At 35.7% G+C, this 24,096-nt stretch overlaps 1 protein-coding gene across 2 annotated transcripts in view; it reads right to left on the bottom strand.

Annotated features, from left to right (window-relative positions):
• Window positions 1-2,285: 2,285 nt before the first annotated feature.
• Window positions 2,286-24,096, bottom strand: part of TBC1D23 (TBC1 domain family member 23) — a 35,708-nt gene continuing 13,897 nt past the window's right edge. Inside the window, exons 5-19 of one of the 2 annotated variants that reach the window (XM_072883685.1) lie at window positions 23,130-23,253; window positions 21,002-21,126; window positions 20,845-20,888; window positions 19,792-19,895; window positions 18,909-19,031; window positions 17,755-17,847; window positions 14,969-15,139; window positions 14,707-14,749; window positions 13,872-13,981; window positions 13,055-13,197; window positions 11,816-11,860; window positions 8,591-8,679; window positions 6,654-6,789; window positions 5,266-5,460; window positions 2,286-4,042 (exon numbers count right to left, since the gene is read on the bottom strand). In XM_072883685.1, coding sequence (XP_072739786.1) covers window positions 3,961-4,042; window positions 5,266-5,460; window positions 6,654-6,789; window positions 8,591-8,679; window positions 11,816-11,860; window positions 13,055-13,197; window positions 13,872-13,981; window positions 14,707-14,749; window positions 14,969-15,139; window positions 17,755-17,847; window positions 18,909-19,031; window positions 19,792-19,895; window positions 20,845-20,888; window positions 21,002-21,126; window positions 23,130-23,253 — 1,627 coding nt within the window. In that variant the 3' untranslated portion in view covers window positions 2,286-3,960. The remainder of the gene's footprint in view (window positions 4,043-5,265; window positions 5,461-6,653; window positions 6,790-8,590; window positions 8,680-11,815; window positions 11,861-13,054; window positions 13,198-13,871; window positions 13,982-14,706; window positions 14,750-14,968; window positions 15,140-17,754; window positions 17,848-18,908; window positions 19,032-19,791; window positions 19,896-20,844; window positions 20,889-21,001; window positions 21,127-23,129; window positions 23,254-24,096) is intronic. The other variant, XM_072883696.1, reaches the window with a different exon arrangement.

The raw sequence follows: 24,096 nt of genomic DNA, 5'->3' as shown, positions 1-24,096 counted from the left end.
GCTAGCTTTAAATACCGAGTGCTCCCCGTTACTCAACACAGAACATTGCTGCCTCATGTATATTGTACAATCTTGGGCTTTTTAAAAGCTTGTTTGTAGAACTGCAGATTCATGTTGTTTAGAGGCTGGCACCTCTTGCACAGTATTTCTCATGCAAGAGCATCTCTGCAAGATGAAAGCACTTGACAGCAGAAGGGGCAAAGATAAAACAAAGTGGGTAACCCAGGGTGATCAATCTTACACATGTTGGGCTGAAGCCACTTTCAGGAAACATGTGCCGAGAGAGAAAGGATGGGTAGTGCACAGCCACCATAAAATGCACAGCCACCACTGCATGCAGCAGTTACAAACCTTCCTTCAACAGAAAAACTGTTCAATCTGCCCCTTGGAGCAGTAAAGGGAACAGATCATCCCAAACTGAGCAAGCCAAAGGATGGCAGAATTACCAACGCTGGACAACTGCGGATGAGATGGGGATGCAGCAGCTCTCTGGTAGAGCTCCCCTCCCTTTTATGTGTGCCCATGGTAGTAGAAACAGCATATACGAACTTTTTTGTTTGTTTGAACAGCACACCTTGCAGGGCTCCAGGTGCAAAGAATGTCTGTCTCCTGAGTTCACACAAGGTTTGGGACAGAGCACAAAATAAGAAAGAGAATAAGCAGTGAAGCAATATCATCCCTTCAAGGTGAAAAGTACAGGTTAAAAATCCACTGTTTCTCATAGTTCAGAGAGATACAGTGTATTTTTCAAGTTTCAAAATAAGAATATCTGAAAGCACTAAATACACCCAAAAGAACAAGTTACACACTATCACTCCCCTCTTCCCCAAAAGGGGAAACTTTTCAGCCATTCAGTAGGCTACCCCTATACAGAAAAAGTTATTTGACAGTATCAAAAGTTTTAAAACTAGAGCCAAAATGCAGTTGGAAGGAAAAGCTACAAACACTGCTGAGATCCAGGTGTAAGGCCTAATAGGAACTAAACTGGAAGAGCAGCAATTAATATTTACTTACATATGGAGAAGGCAATGTAATAAAAACTGCATCTCCATATTCAAAGTATTTTTGATGGCTAGTACCTGTGAAGTTCTGGACAAATTCTCACATAGAAGCACTGACCCTGGCTATTAAACACAAAAGTAAGAGCTTCCCTTTGGCAGGAAAGCTTACTCTGAAAAGAGTGTTTCTTTCCTGCTACAGACCTCATTTCTATCAACAAAATAAAAATAAAAACTAAAACCCCCACAACATAGCAGCTGTCATCTTATATTCAACAATATAGAAAGCAGCGCATGCAAACAAAACAGGAGCCTGCAAACCTCTGGCAAATAATTAAGAAAAATTTCCTGAAGATGAAAGGGACAGAAAGTAGCATATTATTTTGATTTTTCTTTTCAAAAACTGTCATTCCAGTAGTATAACTGGAACTTCTGCTTAGCAATACAAGTTTTGTAACAAACACACTAACTACAGATACATACTACAGATACAGATACTTTTGAGGCAAAAGTAGCCTTTAAATTGTGGGTAAACATGCATAAAACACCATTGAAATTATTCAGTTTGGACTGAGCTTTCTAAGATAAGTAGTCTGTTGATAACTTGCACATTGCCTTAAAAATTACAAATAATTAACCTCTTAATGGCTTGGATTATACATTTCTACACAGAATAGATTTAAGAACTGACTTACTGTAGCTTTACTTTCTGTAGATCTAAAAGATCTGTATTTGTTGTCCTCAGAGAGAAGCATACACATTACCCACTTCCCATATTTACTGCCCAAATACACCCGTTTAACAGAGTGTACTTTTCACAAGTAATTAGATTCTTCAAGATATCACTTTAATACTTCAGCGACACATGAAATAACTATTTCTCATTTCCCTCCAAATCACGTTCACAATTCTCTCCCCCTCCCCCCCAATAACTAGCAGAAATGTGCTGTATAATTTTGTCAACATTTTCATAATATAAAAATATGATGCTGAGAAGTCTGGAATTTATGCAGAGACTCTCTCTATAATTTGACCATTTGTTAACTCATTTTGACCTTTCTATGAATGATTACTATAGCTCACCCAAAAGTATTTAATTAAATTAGTCTAAATTCCAATATACTTACATTAAGATGTCACTGACAGTAGCTCCCTATGATCCATAATCAATTTCTTTCACTCCAAAGATCAAATTCACTTCCATTTACAAAATACCTTTAGGAAAAACTGTTAATTGATTCAGAGAATTCAGACAGTATGCAACTAAATGCCTTCTGACAGAAGAAGTTATGTTCAAACTGTACTGGTTTATTTACAACTGTAGTTTATAAACAGTAACACAAACATCTTTACATGAAAAAAATCTCATTGCTAAAGTAGGCACAGAGTCAGAGACTCTTCAGGATATTTTCAGAAGGGATTAGGAAGAGGAAAATGTAATACAACAGCTGCTGGGCAAAACTATAAATACATGAGCATTGGCCCAGGTGCAATTTCATGCAAATATCTTCAACAGTTCAAGTTCTATTGGTGTTTACTCAGATACTAAGAAGAAAAAAGAAAAAAAAAAAAAAAAAAGAATTAGTTCCAGAATTAAGGTGCCCTAGCTTGATTCCTAGTAAAATAACTTAGAATGACTGTTTTTCATAAAGGTCAGTTTAATGTATTTTACCTCCTGATGATGTACCAATTCACAGGTTTTGATTCAAATACTCAGAAGACTTCATGCAGCAAAGCTAATCCCTATTATCTTTATTTCACAGTTTTTGGTAATTTCCACATCAGCCTACAAAGATGCTATGCCTCGGCCATAAGGACATTCCTGTACTGATTTTTTAACAAGAGAACCGTTCTTGGAACAAGTGGAAAGCTGTTGATAAACAATCACATAGTTGCCATCTCTCAAACATTAACTAGTTTAGAAGATGTTAGTTAAAAGTATATAAACAAATGCTTGAATCAATGGAGGCAACAGGTAATGAATACATTTATCACAGGTATATAGCACTTGAATCTCTTTATTTGTGTGCATTAATTTTCTTGCTGAACACACCTTTGATCAGCAGACTCACTTCTGTGCTGAACTGAAGGTTTTTAAAGGTCTAATTATCATAGACATTTTGTTTCTGAGGAGCAAGGTAACTTGTTTTCGACTGTCATATTCTGTCAAGAAGCACTAACTTCAGTTTCAATGCACACACTCATCTTTACAAGAGAAACAGCCTCAACCTATGAAATGTAAAATTTTGCATAATTAAAAATCACAACCCTGTAGTAAAAGCTTATTGTGCACAGTTCATTTCGGCATTTAAAAATACCCTTACCACCAATTCCAATTATTTAACCTAGTAGTGGATAAGACTTTTTAAAAAGTTAATTGTACAAATTGCTTGCATTTTTTCAATTTATCTGCAGCCCAAGCTGGACTTAACCATTTTTAATGGGAAGGAACCAGTATTTCTAAGATTTTTATTTGCTCTGCTCATAAACCTAAGTTTTTAATCAGTCCTTGATACTACCCAGTAGGCAAAATCAAATTTATAGACTGTAGGCAATGGAGACATTTTACTTTCAGGGGACAGTAATTTAAAAATCATTCTGTTTTCAATTGCTTCTCTGTATCTGGCAGTGCTTCATTCCTTTAACACACTTAATGTGAACCCAGCTGCATCTTCTCTTGCAAAGATGCAGATCACTCACATTAAGGCTGCATTAAAAATGAAACAAACTGACCTTTATAATAAACATTTCTTCAAAACAAAACAATAATAAAAAATTAAAAATCCTGTTCAGAAATTGATAATAATTTACCCTATCTTAAGCCTGCTACTCAGGCACTCCCATCAGCAAACAGAAAAATTCTCTTAAATTAGTATTCAGTTGGGAAACAGTCAGCTTGTGTCCACATACAGTATCTTGGTTGCTTCTTCTTAATAACTCTTCTCTACAAAGTCTTTAGTTATTAACTCTCCAAGGCATCCAATACTTTCATGATCTGTTGTTTTATGGCTTTGGTAGCATCACCTGCATTTGGAATCAAATACCTTATAAAAAAAATTAGAAAAAGCCATCATTAATTCACTATAGAATTTTTGAGTATCAATTCCATAATTCTTGTTTTTATTTTTCCTCTGGCACAAAGTAGGAGGAAGGAGGAGGGGAATATATCAAAATGAAAAACTACTGAGAAAATAACATTTATTTCCTGTTTATACTGTGAAACACTTCCCATTTGTGAACTTGGAACTGTTGAGTACCACCTCACATGCCATCCTGGAAGGGAAAAGTTCTTCATTAATTGACAGTGGTATAGATCAGGCAGTTCAAGATCTCTACAGATAGCACTGTCCGACTGAAGCATGGCGGTCCTCAGGTTTTGGGTTTTTTTAAATTCCTATAGGTAGCTCTAGATCATTTATTTATGATCCTTTATCTTCTGGATTTGCTCCAATCAACACGATGGTGATGAAGTAATTCAACAAGCAGCAAAGTTCTCTGCAACATTTTAATTTATCTTTGTCTGACCTAGAAGCAAACTAATTTCATTCTAAGCAGCCAACAGACATAGAACAACTTCCCTAGTTAGCTAGGAAACTCATCTCCCACTTCTTGCAAAAACAGAGCACCCACTGCACACAGTTCTCCCCAAGGAAGAGGATGAGAAATGTCCAACTGATGTCAGCAACTTTGTTAAAACAGTGCCAAGAAACAACAGGTCACACGAGTGGAAAAAAGCCCAATACACCCATCCCTCTGACTTCCCCCCAGTTGTAAGGACACAAATGCTGAGCATGGCAATACCTAACTTTCAGGAACCAGGTTTCAGAGGTTCAGAGTTTTGAGGTTAGGCTTCTGGACTCCTTGTACAATGCACAGGAAGAGCTAGATGACTCAAAAAAGATACCACGGAAGAAAGACCACTTTCTTAAATCCCACTGTTCACAAATCCATACCTTAGGCTGCAGATAGTTGTCTGCTTCATTTTAATTTAAGACATATTACAAAAATGAAAACACTTGTACACATCCCATCCCCAAAAACCGTCATTGCAGACCACGGAGTTCCTCTCTGCTGGGTCTTGTAAACTCTGCTCATTCTGCTGGCAGATCTTTTATCTAGTTCACATCTGAATTAGCTATTCCTGAATAAAAACTATTACTAAAAACTATTGAACTCAGTTCTGGGAATTACAGCGTGCCCCTGATTTCCAGTTGACTGCATTCTGTATGTCATTACTACTTACATCTCTGCTACTGAGATGGCTTACCTTTCAACTGCCAAAATTTCTATGCCTGAAGTATTGCTATTTCCATATTTAAAGGTGATCAGTTCCGGGTGTTTCTTCTTGGATGTGATTTTGACTACAGAGTTGAGTGCCTGTCGAGACTGTATGTAAGCCAGTCCCTTTCGCGATGGAATCTCTCTCAAACAGTACATGTGAGTTGCTGTTACTAGGAGATGACTTGAAGTAAAAGAAAAATACAAATTAACTTTGCTAATGAACTAAATATCAGCTATTTAGAAAGCTAAATTCTACAAATAAGCTACATGGAGAGAGCTAGATAAAACAGTTCCCAAATCTAAGAATCAGTTTTAATACTTTTAAAATCTATAATTTAGAAATGTCTACAAAATACTTCAGATTTTTCCTTGAGTACTGTATCATAGCCATTTTTGAAAACAAGCATGGCATCCTCAACAGCATACAAAACCAGAGTAAGCAGTTCACATCATCACCTCAACACAACAGCCATGAGTACTATCAACAAAGATCACAACCACCAGTAATGTGTCAGGCCACACACAGAGTAGGGAAAATGCCTCCAGCCTCTCTCTTTCATCCTTCAATCATACCGCAGCCCCATCCATCCATCTATAGAGTGGCAACTCTACATTTGGAGCATCAGACCTAAGTTAAAGGGACGTCCTGGCACTCCATGATTGTCAATCACTGTACAAGCACTAACGTGGAGATGCTGACCTGCCAGCTCAGTTCAAGACCCACTTTTGCTGCCTTCATGGAAGGAACTCATGTTAAACTAGTGGTGGGAACACACTAGTTGAGTTCCAACTGATTTTGAGAAATCACACTATGACAGATTCCTAATCATACACCATATAAAATAAATATAATGGGAAAATAAAATTAATAATAAAAGACAAGAACAGACCATGATGCAAGAGAAAGCCCATCATAGGTTTTCTGTTATCCAGATTCAACAGGATTTGTACTCTTTGGGGAAGCCAAAATACAGCAAGCATCATGTTCCGCTCTTGCAGGATTAACAAGGTCACTGAATCTTAGGGGCAAGATGGGTGCATCATACAAGGCACAGAGACAAGTAGACAAGAAAAGCTGTAGCCACAGGTACTTGGGTCTACCTGGTCTTGAAAAATAAGCCTATGTATGCTGAGAATATTTTTTTTACTATCTTGTTTTGCAAAGCAAAACTTCATACTAGGTTTTGTACATAATTACCATTCTATAAGACTGCAAATATAAGAATGTAAACATAGTGGTAACATTTTGTTCCAGGTTGTTTTGCACCTCCATTTCCTACTTCAATATCGAGAATAACTTAATTGCCCAATATTTTTTTTTAAATGTGTATCAAGACAGACATTTTCATTAAGCTTAGGACTTAATTCCAGTACCTGGGAAACATATGTCCATTTTCTTTTACTTCATTACAGGGGAAGTTATACTTCACATCAGGTTTATTTATCCATGTTTGGATGTTGACAACCTCTTTTCGATCATCATCTGACATTGAGGAGCTATCAATTTCATCTATTTTGAAGGGAGGGGGTAAAAAAAAAAATAGAAAAGATTTTCACACAACATCAGACAACTTGTCAACTCACTTGAACCCATAGTAGCTACACTGGTTCAAACCAAGGTCCACCTAGCCCCCAAGAGTGTCCATAACAATTGTTCAGAGGGAAGAAAGAGAAAGGCATGCATATCTGATATTTCTCTCTTAATTCTCTCTCAGCAGACAACTATTTTCAGCTCAGGGGATTTCTTAGGCTTGTCTGATTTGTCCATTCAGTAAAGTTTAACAGTTCTCTCTCACATGGACTTGTCCCGACTTTCCTTGCAGCCATGTAAACTTCTTGCATCTACAACACCAATATCTTTTGGCAAGGAGTACCAAAAACATGTCAACTACATTCCAGGAAAGCTTCCTCTTGTGGCTTCTAGTTTCTTGTACAAGAAGAAATAAACATCTGTTGATCCCTTTCCAGGCCAGGCATTATTTTTGTGGGCCACTTTTCCTCCCTTAAATTGCCTATTTCACATAACAAAAGTTCTAGTATTCAGTTATGCCTGTTGTGAAAGCCATTTCACACCTTTCCTCACCCTTCTTATGCCTCTCTGAACCTTCTCCTGTTCAAACATATTGTTTCTGAGGTAGAGGATCAAGACACACAATATTCAATGTGTGGGTGAACCACAGGTTTATACACTGACATAATGACCTCTGTTTTATTCTCTGTTCCTTTCCTTAGAATTCCTAGCTTTTGATCTGCTTTTCTGTATGCTAATGAACACTTACTTATTATAAACCTACTGCTCAAAGAACTGTGCAAACTTAATTACATGGCATTTGGAGAAGTATCTTGTTAGTGTTAAAGCTTCTGCCTGATAGTTTAATTTTGCTCTCCTTCCCAATTCTTACAGCAGACAAACAATGATTAACTGCTTGTCATCAATCTTATTTAAACAACTCCAGATCCTATTAATCTCTTTCATTAATCTTCCTAAATTATTTCTTTTCCAGGTCAAAGATTCTTAGCCTAGTTATTTTTTTCTCACATGGAAGCCAAGTATGCCTTTTGGTCACAGAACAGTTACTTGTGAGATGATGATGTGAGGAGTGAGCTAACACTACCAGAATAAAACCAGGACAGCAGTAGGTCTGAACCATTCTAGCATTAGCACTAATCTCAAAGAAAAACCACCTTTGTGAAAAGTCTGGTGTTCCAGTTTTGTCTGTAATTTTTCAACTAGATAAAAAAATTAAAGAAAAATTGCATGTTTTTTCTATAGCATTCTGCATGCAGATCAAGAGATATCAATTATTAATATATTTAATGCAATTTTAAGTCTAGCTCCAACTATATTTTCAGAAATTCAGATCATTATACTAACTGCCAATACTAGAGATTCAACCTGAGATCTATCAGCCAAACTAGGTCCTTTACATTTTGCTTACTGTCATGAGTAATAGAGGTACAATTGCAGGTTTACATGTAGAAGACCAGTGTAGAAAAACAGATCTTTACTACAGAAATAACAAGTTAACACAAATGATCCACTAAACCCATCTATTTCCTTTTCTTCCTGTTGGCTGTTTGGTGCCTACCACAAAATCTTTTTTATTTAGTCTGCTACTATGTATTTGAAGAGGGTGTTTCTTTCTTGGTTGGCCCTAGGCACCACCATAAACAAACACAATCAATGATAATAGTTAGAAAAATATCACGTTGTAAGACAAAGATGTAAAATACACTCTTATGATTTAGCCAAACTTAATAAATTTGTCTAAATAAGCTAATCTAGCTAAGAGGAAAATCATCTACTGTACCAGTATCGTATTCTTCTTCATCTCCGATGCTGAATACTGGTTTCACACCACGGTAGGGTTTTCCTACTCTGTCACTGCTGCTGACATGTCTGTTGGCAATGAAAAGGGCAGGAGAGGACATGGGATGGGAGAAGAAAGGTAACTTTCAAACTGATGGTATTATTCCTATAATAACATATCAGCAAAATGTAAACACAACTGTGCAACTGAGGACAAGAGAATTTCATGAAGCTGCCTGCAAGGAAGCTGTGACTGACTCATCAAGCAATTTGGTTAGTGAACGCATGTGTTTCAGAGTTACTTGGCAAGGCTGACTGTTGTAACAAATAAAGTGAAAAGAAATACTTCTTTGTTTTAAAAAGAACTTCTGGTCACCTTCTCAAATGACAAAAGACATTAGAGACCTGAAAACTGACAACATGCTATGAAAACTCTGAAATATTTCTGGATAGTCAGGGCAGCTTTACAAGGATGCCAAATTGGGATGGAGTTAAAAATGAAGACTACTAACTAACAAGTCTGGAAGCTCCTTTTTCTAGTTAATTCCTCAAAAGATAACAAAATACCTTAAGCATTTCAAAGTGGGGTTATTATAAGCCATCCACATCCACTCTGACTTCCTGTTCATTACTTTCTCCAGCACGAGCCCAATCCTGAAGTCTTTGGTGAAGCAATTCCTACTGCTAAAATCCCAGCATCACTGGGATTTCTGCATAGATATTGACCTCAAAAATCACATTTAAATCTATTTCTACAGGTCATATTAAATGACACAAACAAACACAAGTGAGTCTTAATGTCTGACAGTAACAGTTGCAAATCCTGAGATATTTTAAAGCTCCAGCTCAGAGTGCTGTGATTACATGGTCACAGCTATCAAGTTAAAAGTTCTGGCCCTCAATTGCTGAGAATACCTGAAAAATATGAGAAAACCTAAAGGTTCAGAAAGCCACAAAATAGGTAATTGCTGAAAAAAACACCCAACCCAAACCCAAAACCCAGAAAACAGTTCATGATTTTATCCCTTAGAACTGGCAACATGCAGTAGTTTAAAAAAAACAAAACAAAACCAAAACACGCCTGTCCCTTCCCCCATTTCAATTTCTATAACCTCCCTTCCCATAACGTGTATTCATATTTCCCATAAACTATAAGCCCTGATTCCTGTTTTGAGAATATTCACAAACTCCAGTTTACATGCTACCGTAGAACCAAGTTGGAGAGGCAACCTATTTAGTAATATATAAACGAATGCTAGTACTTACATACACCTGAAAGCATATCTGAAAGTTAAAAAAACCCCCTACATTTTCTATAGCTAAAATTTACTAATGTAGACAAAACAAGGAAATGTTTAACAGGAAAAAAAACCCGAAATGCATTCTACAATGAAACAAAAAATAAACATACAAAACCATGCTCATTAGTGTTTAAGACAATAAGCATCAATGACACTGACAATTCAACAGGGCAGTGCCTCTATATGGAGGCTTTTGTAAATATGCTTTAGTAATACATAACCAATTGAGTAAGAAGCAGCACATTTAAATAGTGTCAAATTGAATTACACAGAGAGGATTTAAGAGAAGACCTCATTGGTATTTATAGATCAAAGTTAGTCAAGATAAGAGAAAGTAAAAAGCTACTTTATAAAAACCTGGTAACATTTTAAACTAGAAACGTATTTCCTTTAACCTGTTTGCATGGAAGACCATCATTGTATGTTACAAATTGAATGGAATTCCCTTTAGTGACAAACCTGCAAAATGAAATATATTGGTGATAAACACAAAGTGGATCTAATTGAATGGATGGGAGAAGAATGCCATTCCAGGTTTTTAAAAGCTGCAATTTTTAGAATTACTCTGTAACTAGAGAATCACGAATCACTAGAGAATAGTCTAGTGATCCATAGTGTGAGCAAATTTATTATTGCATCTTCCCAATGAAAGAAGATAAGCAATATGAGTGAAAGGAGCAAGTAAAATAACTGAAGTATAATCTCAATATATAAAAAATTCTTGGTTACAAATACAGATTCAATTTATCTTTCAGTTATTGAACACAGTCACCAAGTGTCTTAAGTTGGAATTTTAACACTTTCTTACCATATTCTAAAAACTGATTAACAAAATGTGGGGAGAAATCCCCATGATCTTTAGGATTTCTAAATTAACAAAATATATTATGTGCTATTGGGATATTCCCACTTTTTTTTTTTTTAAAGAATACTGGTTAACATGACTATTGGTTTTGCTCACACAACACCATTCTGTAATGCTTATGGGTAAATCCTATCTCAAAGTACATGCAAACTACTTGAAAGAAGAATTGGTCCAAAATCCTTGAAAACCCAAACACCATTTTAAATCTTCATGAATTCTTCTAGCACCAATCTTCATGCTTTTCAGTCTATGAGGGTCAAAAGCTATAACATAGAGTTCCTAAAATATAACCAAAGTTCCAAAGTCATTATGCATGAGCTGTCCTTCATTCATCACAAGTAATTTTCTATAACCTTAATTCACAATTTTTATTTCTGAAATAATTATAAGGCAAAAAATCTGAGATAAATGTGAAGGGACTCCAAATTTGTGTGAAATGCAGTAGTTAGTGAATAAGATGAGGGAGAGCTGCAAGGCAGGTTTACTTATTAACTCAGCATTTTTCTTTTCCCAGTAATGAGCACCTCTGTTTCTAAAAGCATATTCTATCACCATGTAACGAAAAGCATAAAATGCCAGATTTCCAGACAGAATTTCCATATGGGTTCCCTGTTATATCTAAGCTCTGATGATGCTTTATGAACAGTTTATAACAAGTCTTTTTCATAGTTGTAGTCTCTCTTGTTAAAACCTTAAGCCATAATTTGTTCAGTAATTGCTCATGGTATCTTTCACTAGTACAAGTCACTAATAAAATGTATATAGGAAATTACAAATAATTAAAAAACCCAAATGATAAAAGAGCAATAGTAAGGAAGAGAACAGAAATAACAAAGCGGAAACTAAGAGAAGAAAGCACTGCCAATACATTATTTTTCTTCCTCTAGTCCCCTGACCAGTACTTGTAAAAACCAATAGCTTTAATATACTCAAAACCCCTAAATTAATATAAAAATATGCAAGCAATTTTGTCAGTGTAACCAATGCTTACAAATATTGCGATGCCATGCTAAATACGACAAATGTGGTTTTAGTCAGACTGCTTAATTATCAAGCTTACCGCTCCAGGCTTGCTCTGTCTGGCCAGGGAATATTGAAAGGTATTCTATAGTACATTGGGGCAGAGGACAGAACAAAAGGGAAAAAAAAAAAGTTTAAAGGAAAAATCTAAATAAATAATTGAAATGCTCTATATTGGCAATGTATCTTCTTCAAGGAGGATGCTTATAAATAAAAGCAATGCTTCATGACAGCTAGCCACAAGGTGGAGAAATATTTGTAAAAGTTCTACTACAAGATGCATTTTCCATGCTATGTATGGCTTATATGTAAGCCTTACTTGAATTCTTCACACAACAAAAGCTACTACCAAGTGCTATTTAAGATTTTTTTCCCCTCTAATTGTGAAACAATAATTATAAAAAAACCCAAAACAACAAAACATTTTCCAACATAAAAAGAAGCAACTATCTGTACCTTTTGATTAGGTACAAGACTACTAGAAACTATTGTTCGTTTGGGACGTATTTTAAATCCTGCTATCAAACACACTAGCTCTGTAAGATTCTCAAATACCAATGTCTTAGCATCATAGAACTCCAAAGGCTGCATTTTAAAGAACTCTAAAAGGGGCTATTCAATTAAAACTTTGACAGATGAAAGCTGTTATTCTTTTATCTAGTTAAGATAACTATTTGGAATGATGACTTCTAACTTCGAAAGTGTCTTTTAACGTGCTTGCACATTCTTGTTCCCAGCTCTGCTTGAAGATACAAAAAATGAACAAGAGCGGATTCTCGGTTTGAAAAGCAGCTGTACATCAAGACCTGAAAAATCAAGATCTTCAAAAAAAGTTTACCTCAACTTGACAAGATGGGGCAGTAAAAAAACCAAAACAGAACACAACCAACCAGAAAAACCTGTCCAGAATCTTTCTATCATTCCCCCATTCCACTGGAGTCAGGATAGGGAGGAACTGAAATAAGTGAAATTCTTGACTTTTAGACTGAATACAGAACCAACACATTATAGGAAGTCAAACTAACCATGCAGTGACAAATTCTAAATAAACGTTCAAGGGAAAAGGCTGCTCACACTGGCCTTGCAATACTAAAGCAGCACAGTAGGCTTACTGTGTCATGATAGAATTGTGAGGAGGGTAGGGGTAGGAAATCTAAAAGCTGAAACTGGAAGATAACTTTTTTTCCTAATTAGCACAGTCTTCACATTTACAAAATAGCCACCTGAAATGGTAAGTCATTCGTCACTGCTAATTCACAGTGATATATAAATGACGCACCTGTCCACTGGAGTAGATGTATTTTCAATAAAACTAATAACTTTTTCTTTCACATTCACAGATTTAGTCTTCAAAGCAACTGTCATTTTATTCACCAGGGACTTTACTCCTTTTCCATCACTTGAACCATTAGGAGAATCACCCTGTAAAAGTAACTCCTCTCAGGATTAATCATATAAAAATAATGTTATTTCCTCTCTAGTTTGTTAAGAAAGGAAGCAGACTACAAAACAGTAATCGTCTACTTTTTGGTACTCAGTAGAACATTAATACAGCATTAAGTATTCTTTTAGAGTTCTATCAAATGACAGCAACGATATGTGTCTGAGGTAAAGATGATCCAATAAAGCAAGCTTAACAAACCTTATTACTGAGCACTCTGCTATGAAAATCTAGAGAGGAAAGAATTCTATTAATGATAAATTGTATCCAAATTAAAAGCCAAATTCTACGTTCAACATATCAGCTGTAGAAAAGAGACAATTTTGAGCTTTCCCATGAAACTGTATACCAGTTTTATAGTAATTTATTCCCAGAGTGAAGAAGAGCCAGGAAAAGAATTGTCCATTACATATATTCTGCTGGAGAACAACTACAGGAAGTTCTTTTCTACAAGCTCTTCCTCTCAATAAGATAAAAATGTTTAGATCACCCCCAACTAGACAGTGAATACAGTTGGAAATTAAACACACAACTGAAAACAATCATGACTTGCAGTAATGCATTTTACAGAACAGAATGAGGAATATGAAGAAAAAAATTCAGTACACCTGGGGCTCCCATCCCACTATACCACTTGAGCTTAAAATTCACTTACATCAACAGAGGAGTTTATGCTACTTCTTGAGCCTGAGGTACTAGCAATCCAGTGGCCATATCCATTTTCTGGTCCTTCCACATTGATATCTGCTAAGTGCTGCTGGAGGGCTGTTAAAAGGCCATTAAAAACCATTCAGAACTACACTGGAATTAGTCTATTGATGAAAACACTGTATATCCAAGACTAATAAGTAACAATTTTTGCTCCACATGATTTAATAAAACAGATAAATTCAGATATTGCTATAATCATCCCTGGCTTTTCTTTCAGTAGTACAAAGGCATTAGGATAATCTTTATTTTAGTAAAGAAAACAGTTAAAATACAGCAGCAACTAAAAATAAATCACTGCTTTGATCCTGAAGATAGCTTTTATGACACTACACATATTGACTAGTAATGCCTCTATACTCATATTGTAGCACAGATCTCTCCACTCTTGTGGAGTCCGATTGATTGAAGCAACATAAACTGCAGAATTATGAACTGATGATTTAAGAAAACACAACAACAATTAATAGTAATTATGGAGTAGCATCTTCATACGGATCTGCAATCTACAGAGGCTAAACATCAGGAATGATAAGTTAGAAGAAAGAGGGAATTTCCCTACTTCCTGTATTAATTTTTCACCATTCAGAAATGCGAGTGAGCCATAACAGTTAACCACAAATGTGCGAGTGCACAGTGTTGACTTACACAAAACAAAAACCTGACAAACGAGACCTATTTGCTAGTCATTTAGCTGATTTCTACCCAAAGCCTAATAAAAATATCAACAGCGTTAAGATACCAAGTTTTCTCAAGCCAAACCTCATTATTAATAAGCTTACCCATAAATCCTCCTTTGGCAATGCTTACATACTCCTTATTTTTCTGCAACAGAAAAGACATTTTTGGTTGAAGCAAAAATCTGTGGAATGAGTTTTGCAAGCATGGTAATGACACATGGGTTAATTTCATAAAAACTGTAAACTTGAGTAATGTAAAAAACAGTTAAGATTTTAAGGGCAAAATATTTTGCCATTTCGTATCAATGGTATGTGCAGACACACTTTATTTCAGCTATTAAAATCAACAGCAATTTAGTTGTACCTGTAAGAAGTGTGCTAGCACCATGTTCATATACATATCTTCTTCTTCCCTGCCACTTCCCATGAAGCAGAGATGTTCCCCACCAGCTATGGAGCCAGACTCAATAGATTGTTTTTGTGCTTCTAATAGGGATTTTACAGACTGTGCAAATTCTGATGGGTTTTGAAGCATCTGTAGAATGAACAAACAAGCAAAAAATGCTGTTTGACACCAACATACTGTGACACAATTTGTGAAGAGATACAAACTTTGAAAATGGTTATAATTTGTTGGGCACAAACAAGGCAACATCAGCACTGTACAAGACACACACACACAAAAAAGACAGCCTGACCAGACCTCATGTTACGTAAAGAACACTGAGAATGGTCCTTTTCTTCCTCACTCCACCTTGCTCTCCCCAGGAAAGAAATCCAGCTAACATTTGTTAGTTTACTTTTGCAGACACCAAATAATAGTGGAAAAGTCTTTGCAACTTTCATGTTCCATTAAGTTGGCAATATGGCAGAGGGACTGATTTCCATATTTACATATGCTTGAGCACAACACGTTCAAACTTTGCAGTTCTGAAACCCTTTAAAATACCTAGAATTTCCAGGTGCCAGTAAGGTCTCCCTCTTGTTGTCTCCCCACTAAGCTTTTTCTCATGTACTTATCAAGATTTGGAAAAAAAAAAAAATTACAATCAGGAGTACAAGGAGATACCTGGATTCTTAGTACTCTCAAAAAGTTAAGGCTCTAGTCTTCTGAAGGCCTATTATGCATGCAAAAACAATGAGCTGCTATATGAAAGAGATGAAGAAACAAAGACTTTCTAAATACAGCTGAAATTTTCACTTGCTCTTGTGGGGAAGGCAATTATTAATTTAAATATTAGTAAGGAAATACTGACCTGTAACTGGGGGTGGGGGGTGGGGTGGGGGGCAGGAGAATTCTCATTATCTAGCCTTCACACTGGATTAAATGACGAAGTACAAAGTAACAAATACACAACCTAGCCATCAGTAAGCCAACCTGAATTTTAACTGGGGTTTTCCTACAGCCAAATGCTGGTGCTTTATTACATAGGTGCTAAATCTCACTACTTCCTCTATCTAAGACTACCTATAAATGAGATGGATTACAAAGTGCTTTCCCCATTACCTCCCCTTAAAGTAAACTGTGTGTACTTTGCACATACAAGTGTATAAAACACACTGAAGTTCCACTAATGGCTTTCCGTCTCAAACATTATTGCCTACAGTTTTCCTGGCATTAGACTTCTAAAAACAGAGATGAACCTGGTGAAATTCATCCACCATAGTTCATGAAGGATCCTAACCATACCAGCTGACACACACTGCAGAAGTTAATTCCAATACGTAATTTAAATACATATGAACTAATCACATCGAATTTACAAATTGTCTGCATGGACTTCTTTTTCATATATTACTAGGTTTTTAAACTCTTTTATAATTTATAATGCTTAATTCTACTTCATTGAATATGATGTTCAATTAAGGCTAGCAGAAGGACACCCACATACCATGGGGAAAGTTTGTTCCTAAATAATTTTTGATCTAGGTTAAAACTCAGAACACTATATCATAGAATCATACAATCGTTTAGGTTGGAAAAGACCTTTAAGATCATGAGGTCCAACCATTAACCTAGCACTGCCAAGTCCACCACTAAACCGTGTCCCTAACAACCATATCTACACGTCTTTTAAATACCCACATGGATGGTGACTCAAACACTTCCCTGGGCAACCTGTTCCAGTGCTTGACCACCCCTTTGGTGAATAAATTTTTCCTAAGATCCAATGTAAACCTCCCCTGGTGCAACTTGAGGCTGTTTCCTCTTGTCATATCACTTGTTACTTGGGAGAAGAGACCAACACCCATCTGGCTACAACCTCCTTTCAGGTAGTTGGAGAGTGATAAGGTCTCCCCTCAGCCTCCTTTTCTCTCCTATATAACTACACTTGTTACAATAATACCGAATAATACTTCATTTTAATTAGAAAGGTAAAGATAATAGATGCAGGACTGAGCTTCTTAACTAAGAAAGGTAAAAAAGCCTTTTATGGGGTATATACATAGAAATCATTCCATGCAGCATTATCCATAGTCTGCTCGAAGTGAAATACTAGAGGGTTAATCTAGAAGTGAAGAATACACTGTAAGCCAACTGAAGCATAAGTGACTTGGGGAAAAAAGGACAGAGAAAAATATGACTGAATGTTCAGTTAGGAATTCATAATCAAATGGAAAATACAGCAAAATCTTTAATGAAGTAATTAGTCCGTAGTACATCTCAGTCCCAAAATTAATGCGCTTCCCCTCTCATATTGTAGTGCAAAAATTTTAAAGGAGCAGCCAAATCCTTTTCAAGACATATGCTCCTTATAAGCAGGCTGTAGTAAGACTGGCTGGGGTGGGGGGAGGGGAGGTTCCTTGTTAAAATTAATGACAACTTTCATTAGAAATTATGATGCTAAAAAGAGATTTCTCCTCCAAGCAATGTCTAGTCTTTAGCCTGTATGCATTTCCAGTTCTAAGCAAAGAACAGGAAGTCTGGAATCCTAATGTCATTAAGGACTAAACTTCTCAGTAAAGTGATGGCTGTACCCATCTCCTTTAGAGAAGCTGACTTTTGAAACCTCATCACATAGCTAGACACTGAGGTCCACAGGCTACAGTCTAAACTAAGGATAATTTATTTTTCAAGACAGACATTTCTCTCTCCTTCTATTTAACTTAGGATTCAAAAATCAGTAAAGAAACAAAAAGCATACGAACCAAATCTGAGTCTAAATGAAATGCTGTTGATAAATGCCCAGCATTGTATTGCTCTGCAGGACGACAATCCACTACAAAGAACCTTACTCCTTCCTGAAAGAGAAAGATTTTGCCTGTTATAAAATTTTAAAATTGTGTAATTATTGATAGGAAAGTACATCATTCAAGTATATTTTAATACTAATTCCAATACTACAGGAAGTCCTCAAAGGGCGTATCGGAAAATCTTATTTCATTTGATTAATCTGAACTTCTACAGTTACCGGACCACCAACAGGATTCTAATAGTGATTTCCCATTAACACATCAGCTTGCGCATCGGAAAGGATCGCCCAAGTGCAATACACACAGTGTAATTATTTCACCTCTGCTGAGAAGAAATATAGCAGCTATGAGGGCACACATCAACAAGATATCAGAAGGAACAACTTTGAAGTCGCAATCCAACAGTCCATTACTACTCAGCACAGCACATAAGGATAGCTTTATATCCCACTGACTTAAACAGGATATAAACAGATGCTTAACTTTACTTGGACTGGAACGGGGTGGGGGGAAGTATGCATGATGAAACTGGGGCCTGGGAACTGCTACAAAACGCCAGCAGTCAATAAGAAACACTGTAATCTAGCTACGCTATTATCCATATATTGGTCTTAAATACTCTAAGTGAAGTCCCTGCATCTAAGTATGTCTGCAATTAACGATTACAGAAATAGCTTGAATCATTTTTTTGTTTGTTTGTTTAAACCTTTCATTAACAAAAGACAGATATTTCATAATGGCATTCTTCTCAAAGGTACCGAGTAGTGGGTTTTAAAATTTCCTCTACAATAGCTACATTTGGAAAGGAATTCAAATTAATGAGATATTATGTTAAGCTCCCACTCCTCAGATTCAAATCAGCTGTATTAAGCTCCCCTGTGCTATTAAGCTCTAGTTGCTACAGCACAAATGCATTGCAGTCAGCAGATCATTTACAAGGGAAACAACTTCAAAACAAGAATATTTTTTCCTGAAATAGCAAATATACATCTGTGTTGCTAGCACTTTAAAATAATTATGATACACAAAGTAGTACGTGATTCTTTTCCTTTTCTATAAAACTGGGAGGCGGGGGACGATGGGGGGAGAGAGTAATTCAGTATACTGACTCCTTGTTGCTGATTTGCTTGAAGAATCTCAGACACAGAAACTGCTAAACAGAGAGCCTGGCTCAAGTCTGTGTCATCATCTTTGAGGCCCAGCAAGCTGCTGCCAAAAAGACTGTGGTTGTCCTAATAAGGCAAGATGAAAAAAAAAAGTTAACTGAAGCCATTGTCTTTAGATCTGAAGGCTTAAAGTAAAACTATATCCACCAAGTCACAAACACTAAGCCAGATATACACATATCTTGTCCACATAGTCATTCAATTTTTGATCAACTGAAATTCTTTCTGAAAATCATGACAAGGCCTGAACTTCCACTACAAACATGCTTGTTCACCACTCTGACCATGCCAACATGATGAAATACCTCTGTTTTTTGGTTATTGTTCCCCTCGCCCCCCAAAATCTCACATACCTGTCCACACGCATCAGAGAAAGTACATACAATCAATTACTTTTATTTCATTAATTCACTGAAGTCAGATATCTTGAGTAAGGAAGAACTGCAAGAACAGTGCAGGTGATGACAGCTTTATCTCTAGTAAGTGACTTTTTCCTGTTTGCTGTTGCAAGTACAGCTAGGACTGCTGTGCAGTCTACTACAATGCAATTGTGTCAGTACAGCATTTTTGCTTCATCAGTTCTTACAAGAACCTGGTTTGCAAAACAAGGTAATCAGTCATGAAGTGAGAATATTGCAGGGAAGCTTCTCTCTAACACGCTTCCCTTAACCTTCTTATCTTTCAAAGATCCTATCTCTAAATACCACCAGAGTAATAACATGAAAAAATTGTTTAAAAAACCATCACAATGAAATATTCAAAATTACGGTCAGCAGGAGCTTAAACAGTCACCAAAAAGAAGAGAATTTCAAAATTACTTTATTACCTTCCTGAAAGAAGCTGGAGTTTTGCTACAGTAATATTGTGCCAAAGAGAAGAGATCTTCTATATCCTCTAAATCGAGATTGGCTGGTGAAGTTTCTAAGAATTCTGAGATATACAAACGACATAAGTGCACCATTATTTCAGATGCAGAAATGAAGCACCATACACCTTTTCACATCATAAAATAACTTATTTTTAATAAGTCATAACACAATTGAGTTTATTGATTAAACATGAATGTTGATTCATTCTCCAGGTGGAAAGAGAAGATACAGGAAATACTCCTTATCCATGGGAAGCCTATGCTATTTGCTAGAAGTTCAAACCTTCTACGCAAATTATTTTTCACCACACTCTTACCTCTGCATAGTTTTAGCTTTCAGTTGTAATACTATATCAGCTGCCTTTTCTAAAGAGGGCTGACCAAGAGAATCCTCTAAAACACAGTACTTAATCAGTAGTCCTGTTATATGTCCAGGATGGTACAAGGGTGTACTTCTGCAGTATATTGCGAAGATGCAAAATTCCAAGCACCCTCATATTTAACTACTACGAGATTGTTAATTATATCGTATTATTCCATATAAAAAAACCCCACAAAAGGCAAGTGAAATAGGCTCACAAGAAATTTAGTGTACTTTCTATAAAAACAGAAGAAGGTAAGACCAGAACAATGAATTAGGCTCGAATCAAGTGCACACAAAGATAATAATCTGGAAAATGCAACAAGTGCAGGAGATTTAAAGAGCGATTTGAAAGCTGCTGCTTTGGGCTTAGAAACATGGTAAGTGTTTCAAGTACTCCAAACTGAAGTATAAAACTAGGTGTGGAAGTGCTAAAAGGAAACACAAGAAAAGAATGTTAAGGACAGGGCAAACGTGATGCAGCGAAAGAATAGTAAGAAAGGAATTAGTGGGTGAGGGAATTCATTAACGAGACAATCACAGGGAAATAATTAAATAATTCAGTTATTTAGTAATTAAAAATAATAATCAATGGGGATTATACTATATGGTAAATATTTCACTAGCAGCTATATAAGAGCAGTACTTACTTATCATTTCTTCTTTATCTGATTCTTGTGCTAAGATAACGTCTCTGAAAACAGTAAAGTCACAGGCATAGATTAAATCAGTAAAACCAGAATGAAACAGAAGTGGATTAAAACTGTGTCAGCAAGGAATGTCCCAAACAATTAGCTATACACTTACTTTGCATTGACAAGGATGATTAACATTAAGAAATAAATAAAGAATGGATCTGCTTGTTGTAGATATCCATCCCATATTGCCTGAGTGACTTCAGCTGAACAGTAATATGAGAAGAGGCTTCCAAGCTAAAAATTTGGAAAATAGTGTGAAAAAAAGCAATAAGCAGGAACAATCTTATCAGGATAACATTTTTAACAGAGATACAAGATATCCAAAAGAAAATAAAACCAACAAAATTTGCACCATGTATTGAAGGATGGTTCAACCCTCAAAAAAACACTTTTTATGGAAACAGTGCAGTAATGCTACAGATTATCTATGAATAAATATGCTTAGTGTGAAGGCAAACTCAGCTGTACATTGTCAGCCTTGCAAATTCAACCAGAGATAACACAATCAGGCTGGGATACTGTTTAGCTCATAGCCATTGCTAAATACCAACAAGACAATAATAAGAGAATATATTTACTCAACTACCTTAACAAACAGGACTTTGAAAGGATCCTGTAAACCACACTCTTTTTATTTTTCACAGTAGAACCAAGCTAATTGAACATGGTTGTGCATTCGTTTGACAACACCACTTACTTAACATTACATTATGACGCTTCATGGCTGAATAAGTAAACATTTGCAAGAAACAGAAAATTTTAATTACCATTTAACAAACTGTTTGCCTGTTTCCATTAAAAAATACATCCTCTCTGATATGCAAAGTTCCAAGTGGATAAAAGAAAAGGTAGGAACTTCTTTTCATACATGTCAGATAATATTTGCAATCACACCTAACTCAGATTCATACCAGCTGGCTTCACTGGGGTCTTACTGAACTTGCTGATGCATACAAATTCTGTATCAGAGCTACAGCTTTCAAAAGCTCAGTACCTGTTTTTAAACACTACTATAGAATATTTCAACACTTCCTAGTATACTTTTATAACAAAAGGTAAGAAGATCTATCCAATTCTGAATCACACACAACTGAAGACAAAATGTCCCTGGACAATGAGGCAATGACAGGTCTCTGAATGTTGCTTATGTATTTCTACACATTAGAAATACCGCTATATAGACCAAGCTTTTTGACAGATGAAACAAGGAATTTTAACATAATCTCATAATACAAAATGAGGCTTAAGATTTTTTTCTAAGATGAAAAGTTTGACAGAAAGCATGACATTGAGGATGGGCAGCTACACTAGCTCATTTCTCTACCTCCTTTCAAAGGGAAGATTTTTACCTAATGAATCACTAAAGTTTTAATAAAAAACTTCAAAGAAGTTTATATTTACTATAAGCAGATTCTGAGAAGATGGAAATTCTTCCTGGACACATTTTAATATTAAAATTGGTAGCAGCCTAAAAAAATAATCTTTAAAAAAAAACAAACCCAAATACAGACCTCACAGTTTAATAATTCATTCCAGTCTTACTTCTTTAACTGAAAGTAACAGAGTTACAAAAAATTTTACAAAGCCAAGGGGTATGAAGAGCCTAGAAGAGTTCATGGGTCATAAAGTCTTCTTTATTAATTTACAGACTTTGCCTCTGCAAGCACTGTATCATGATTTTGTATTGCATATACTAAGTAGCATTGAAACATGATAATTTTGCTGCTTTATGTTGTAGTCCTGCTATACAAACTATAAAAAAAAAAAAAGATTGAGGTAAAAGTCTTTATAAATACCCCCAACTCAAGGCAGTTTTGAAGTTAAGGTAGGGGGAAATGACCATTTCTTGAAGAGCTGTAAAATATATGTGCCTAAATTCTAAAAGGCATAGCACCGTATGAGGCAGTCAAATATATTTATTGGCATAGAGGTTTTTAAAATGATTAGTAATTTGACTTTAAAAGACCTGTTAGGCTGATGTTTATCCATATCTACAACCCTACAGCTGCCCATTATAAAAACTAGTATCATGGCTTCTTACTTTTTGAGTATGTCAGTTGCTCTCATTCTTACTTATTCCAAGTAGACAACAAGCCCACACTATATTAAAACATGCAATTTATTTCAATATATGCAGTTCTAATCTCTTGTACTACTCTTCCATAAACTGGCAACATGTACTTAAATTTTAAAAGAAATTTATTTTTCATTATGTTTCCCTACTTTCACTTTATTACCCAGTTGAGTGCATATGAGTCTGGAGTCATCTTCTTAGTATCAAGAAAGGAGCAGAGTTCAGGCTCATGGTACTGAAGAAGCAGTCTAAATAGATGAAATGGTCTTCCCTTCATAAAACAGTCCCTAAAAAGTAGCAGTGAAAATAATCATAACCCCCCTCATAACATTCCAGTTGTCAAACTTACAGTAGCAATTCTTTATTAGTTGTGATTATGTAATTTTCTATACTGTTCTTTTAATTCACAGGGACTGATCATGAAGTCAACTTGCCTCAAGAGTTAAAAAATGCCAAAACAACAAAAACCCACAAACACTGAAAACCCCACTATATCAATAAGGCAAGAGAAAGAACGAAATACTGCCAATGCAGCCAAAGGAAATTTAAAAGATACTTATTTCATACATGAATAACAATTAAATGTCAATTAATCAAGCAGGAAATAAAGGAGCATTTAAAATGAAGAAATAGTCGTTTAAAGACATTAGGAACAAATCTCAAGTGTTTAAAAACTTATGTGAAACTTGACACACATTTCTCCAAACACAATTATCAGCCTTTCTTAAAGAAGGGTATGTCTATGGTGGTGAAATGGAAACAATCACAGCAAATTATAAGCAGGGATTCTTTTTTGAAATTATCACAAGAACTCTGACTTCCCATTAACAGGACAATAAGTGTGAAAAGAAGAAAAATATTCTACTAATGAATTTAGCATAAGAATCTAGACTTGCAAATTACTTTCTGTTTGAATGGTTAATATGGTCAATTATTCCAGTCAGTCAGTCATTCTTTACCACCTTTTAAGATTAAGAATTGATCAAAAAAAAAAAACTTTAAAAAGAATCTTTCCACATTTCTACTGACAGTGGAACAGTCTTGTTTAGACATTTTTCTTAACTGTTTTGCTCAGTAGTTTTTTACTTCTGGTACCTATCGTAGTAATCAACCTTTAATAAATACCCAGT

This window comes from Ciconia boyciana, chromosome 1 (genome assembly GCF_034638445.1).
Source record: "Ciconia boyciana chromosome 1, ASM3463844v1, whole genome shotgun sequence".
NCBI classification, from domain to species: Eukaryota; Metazoa; Chordata; class Aves; order Ciconiiformes; family Ciconiidae; genus Ciconia; species Ciconia boyciana.
This window is presented reverse-complemented; position numbering and strand designations above follow the sequence as displayed.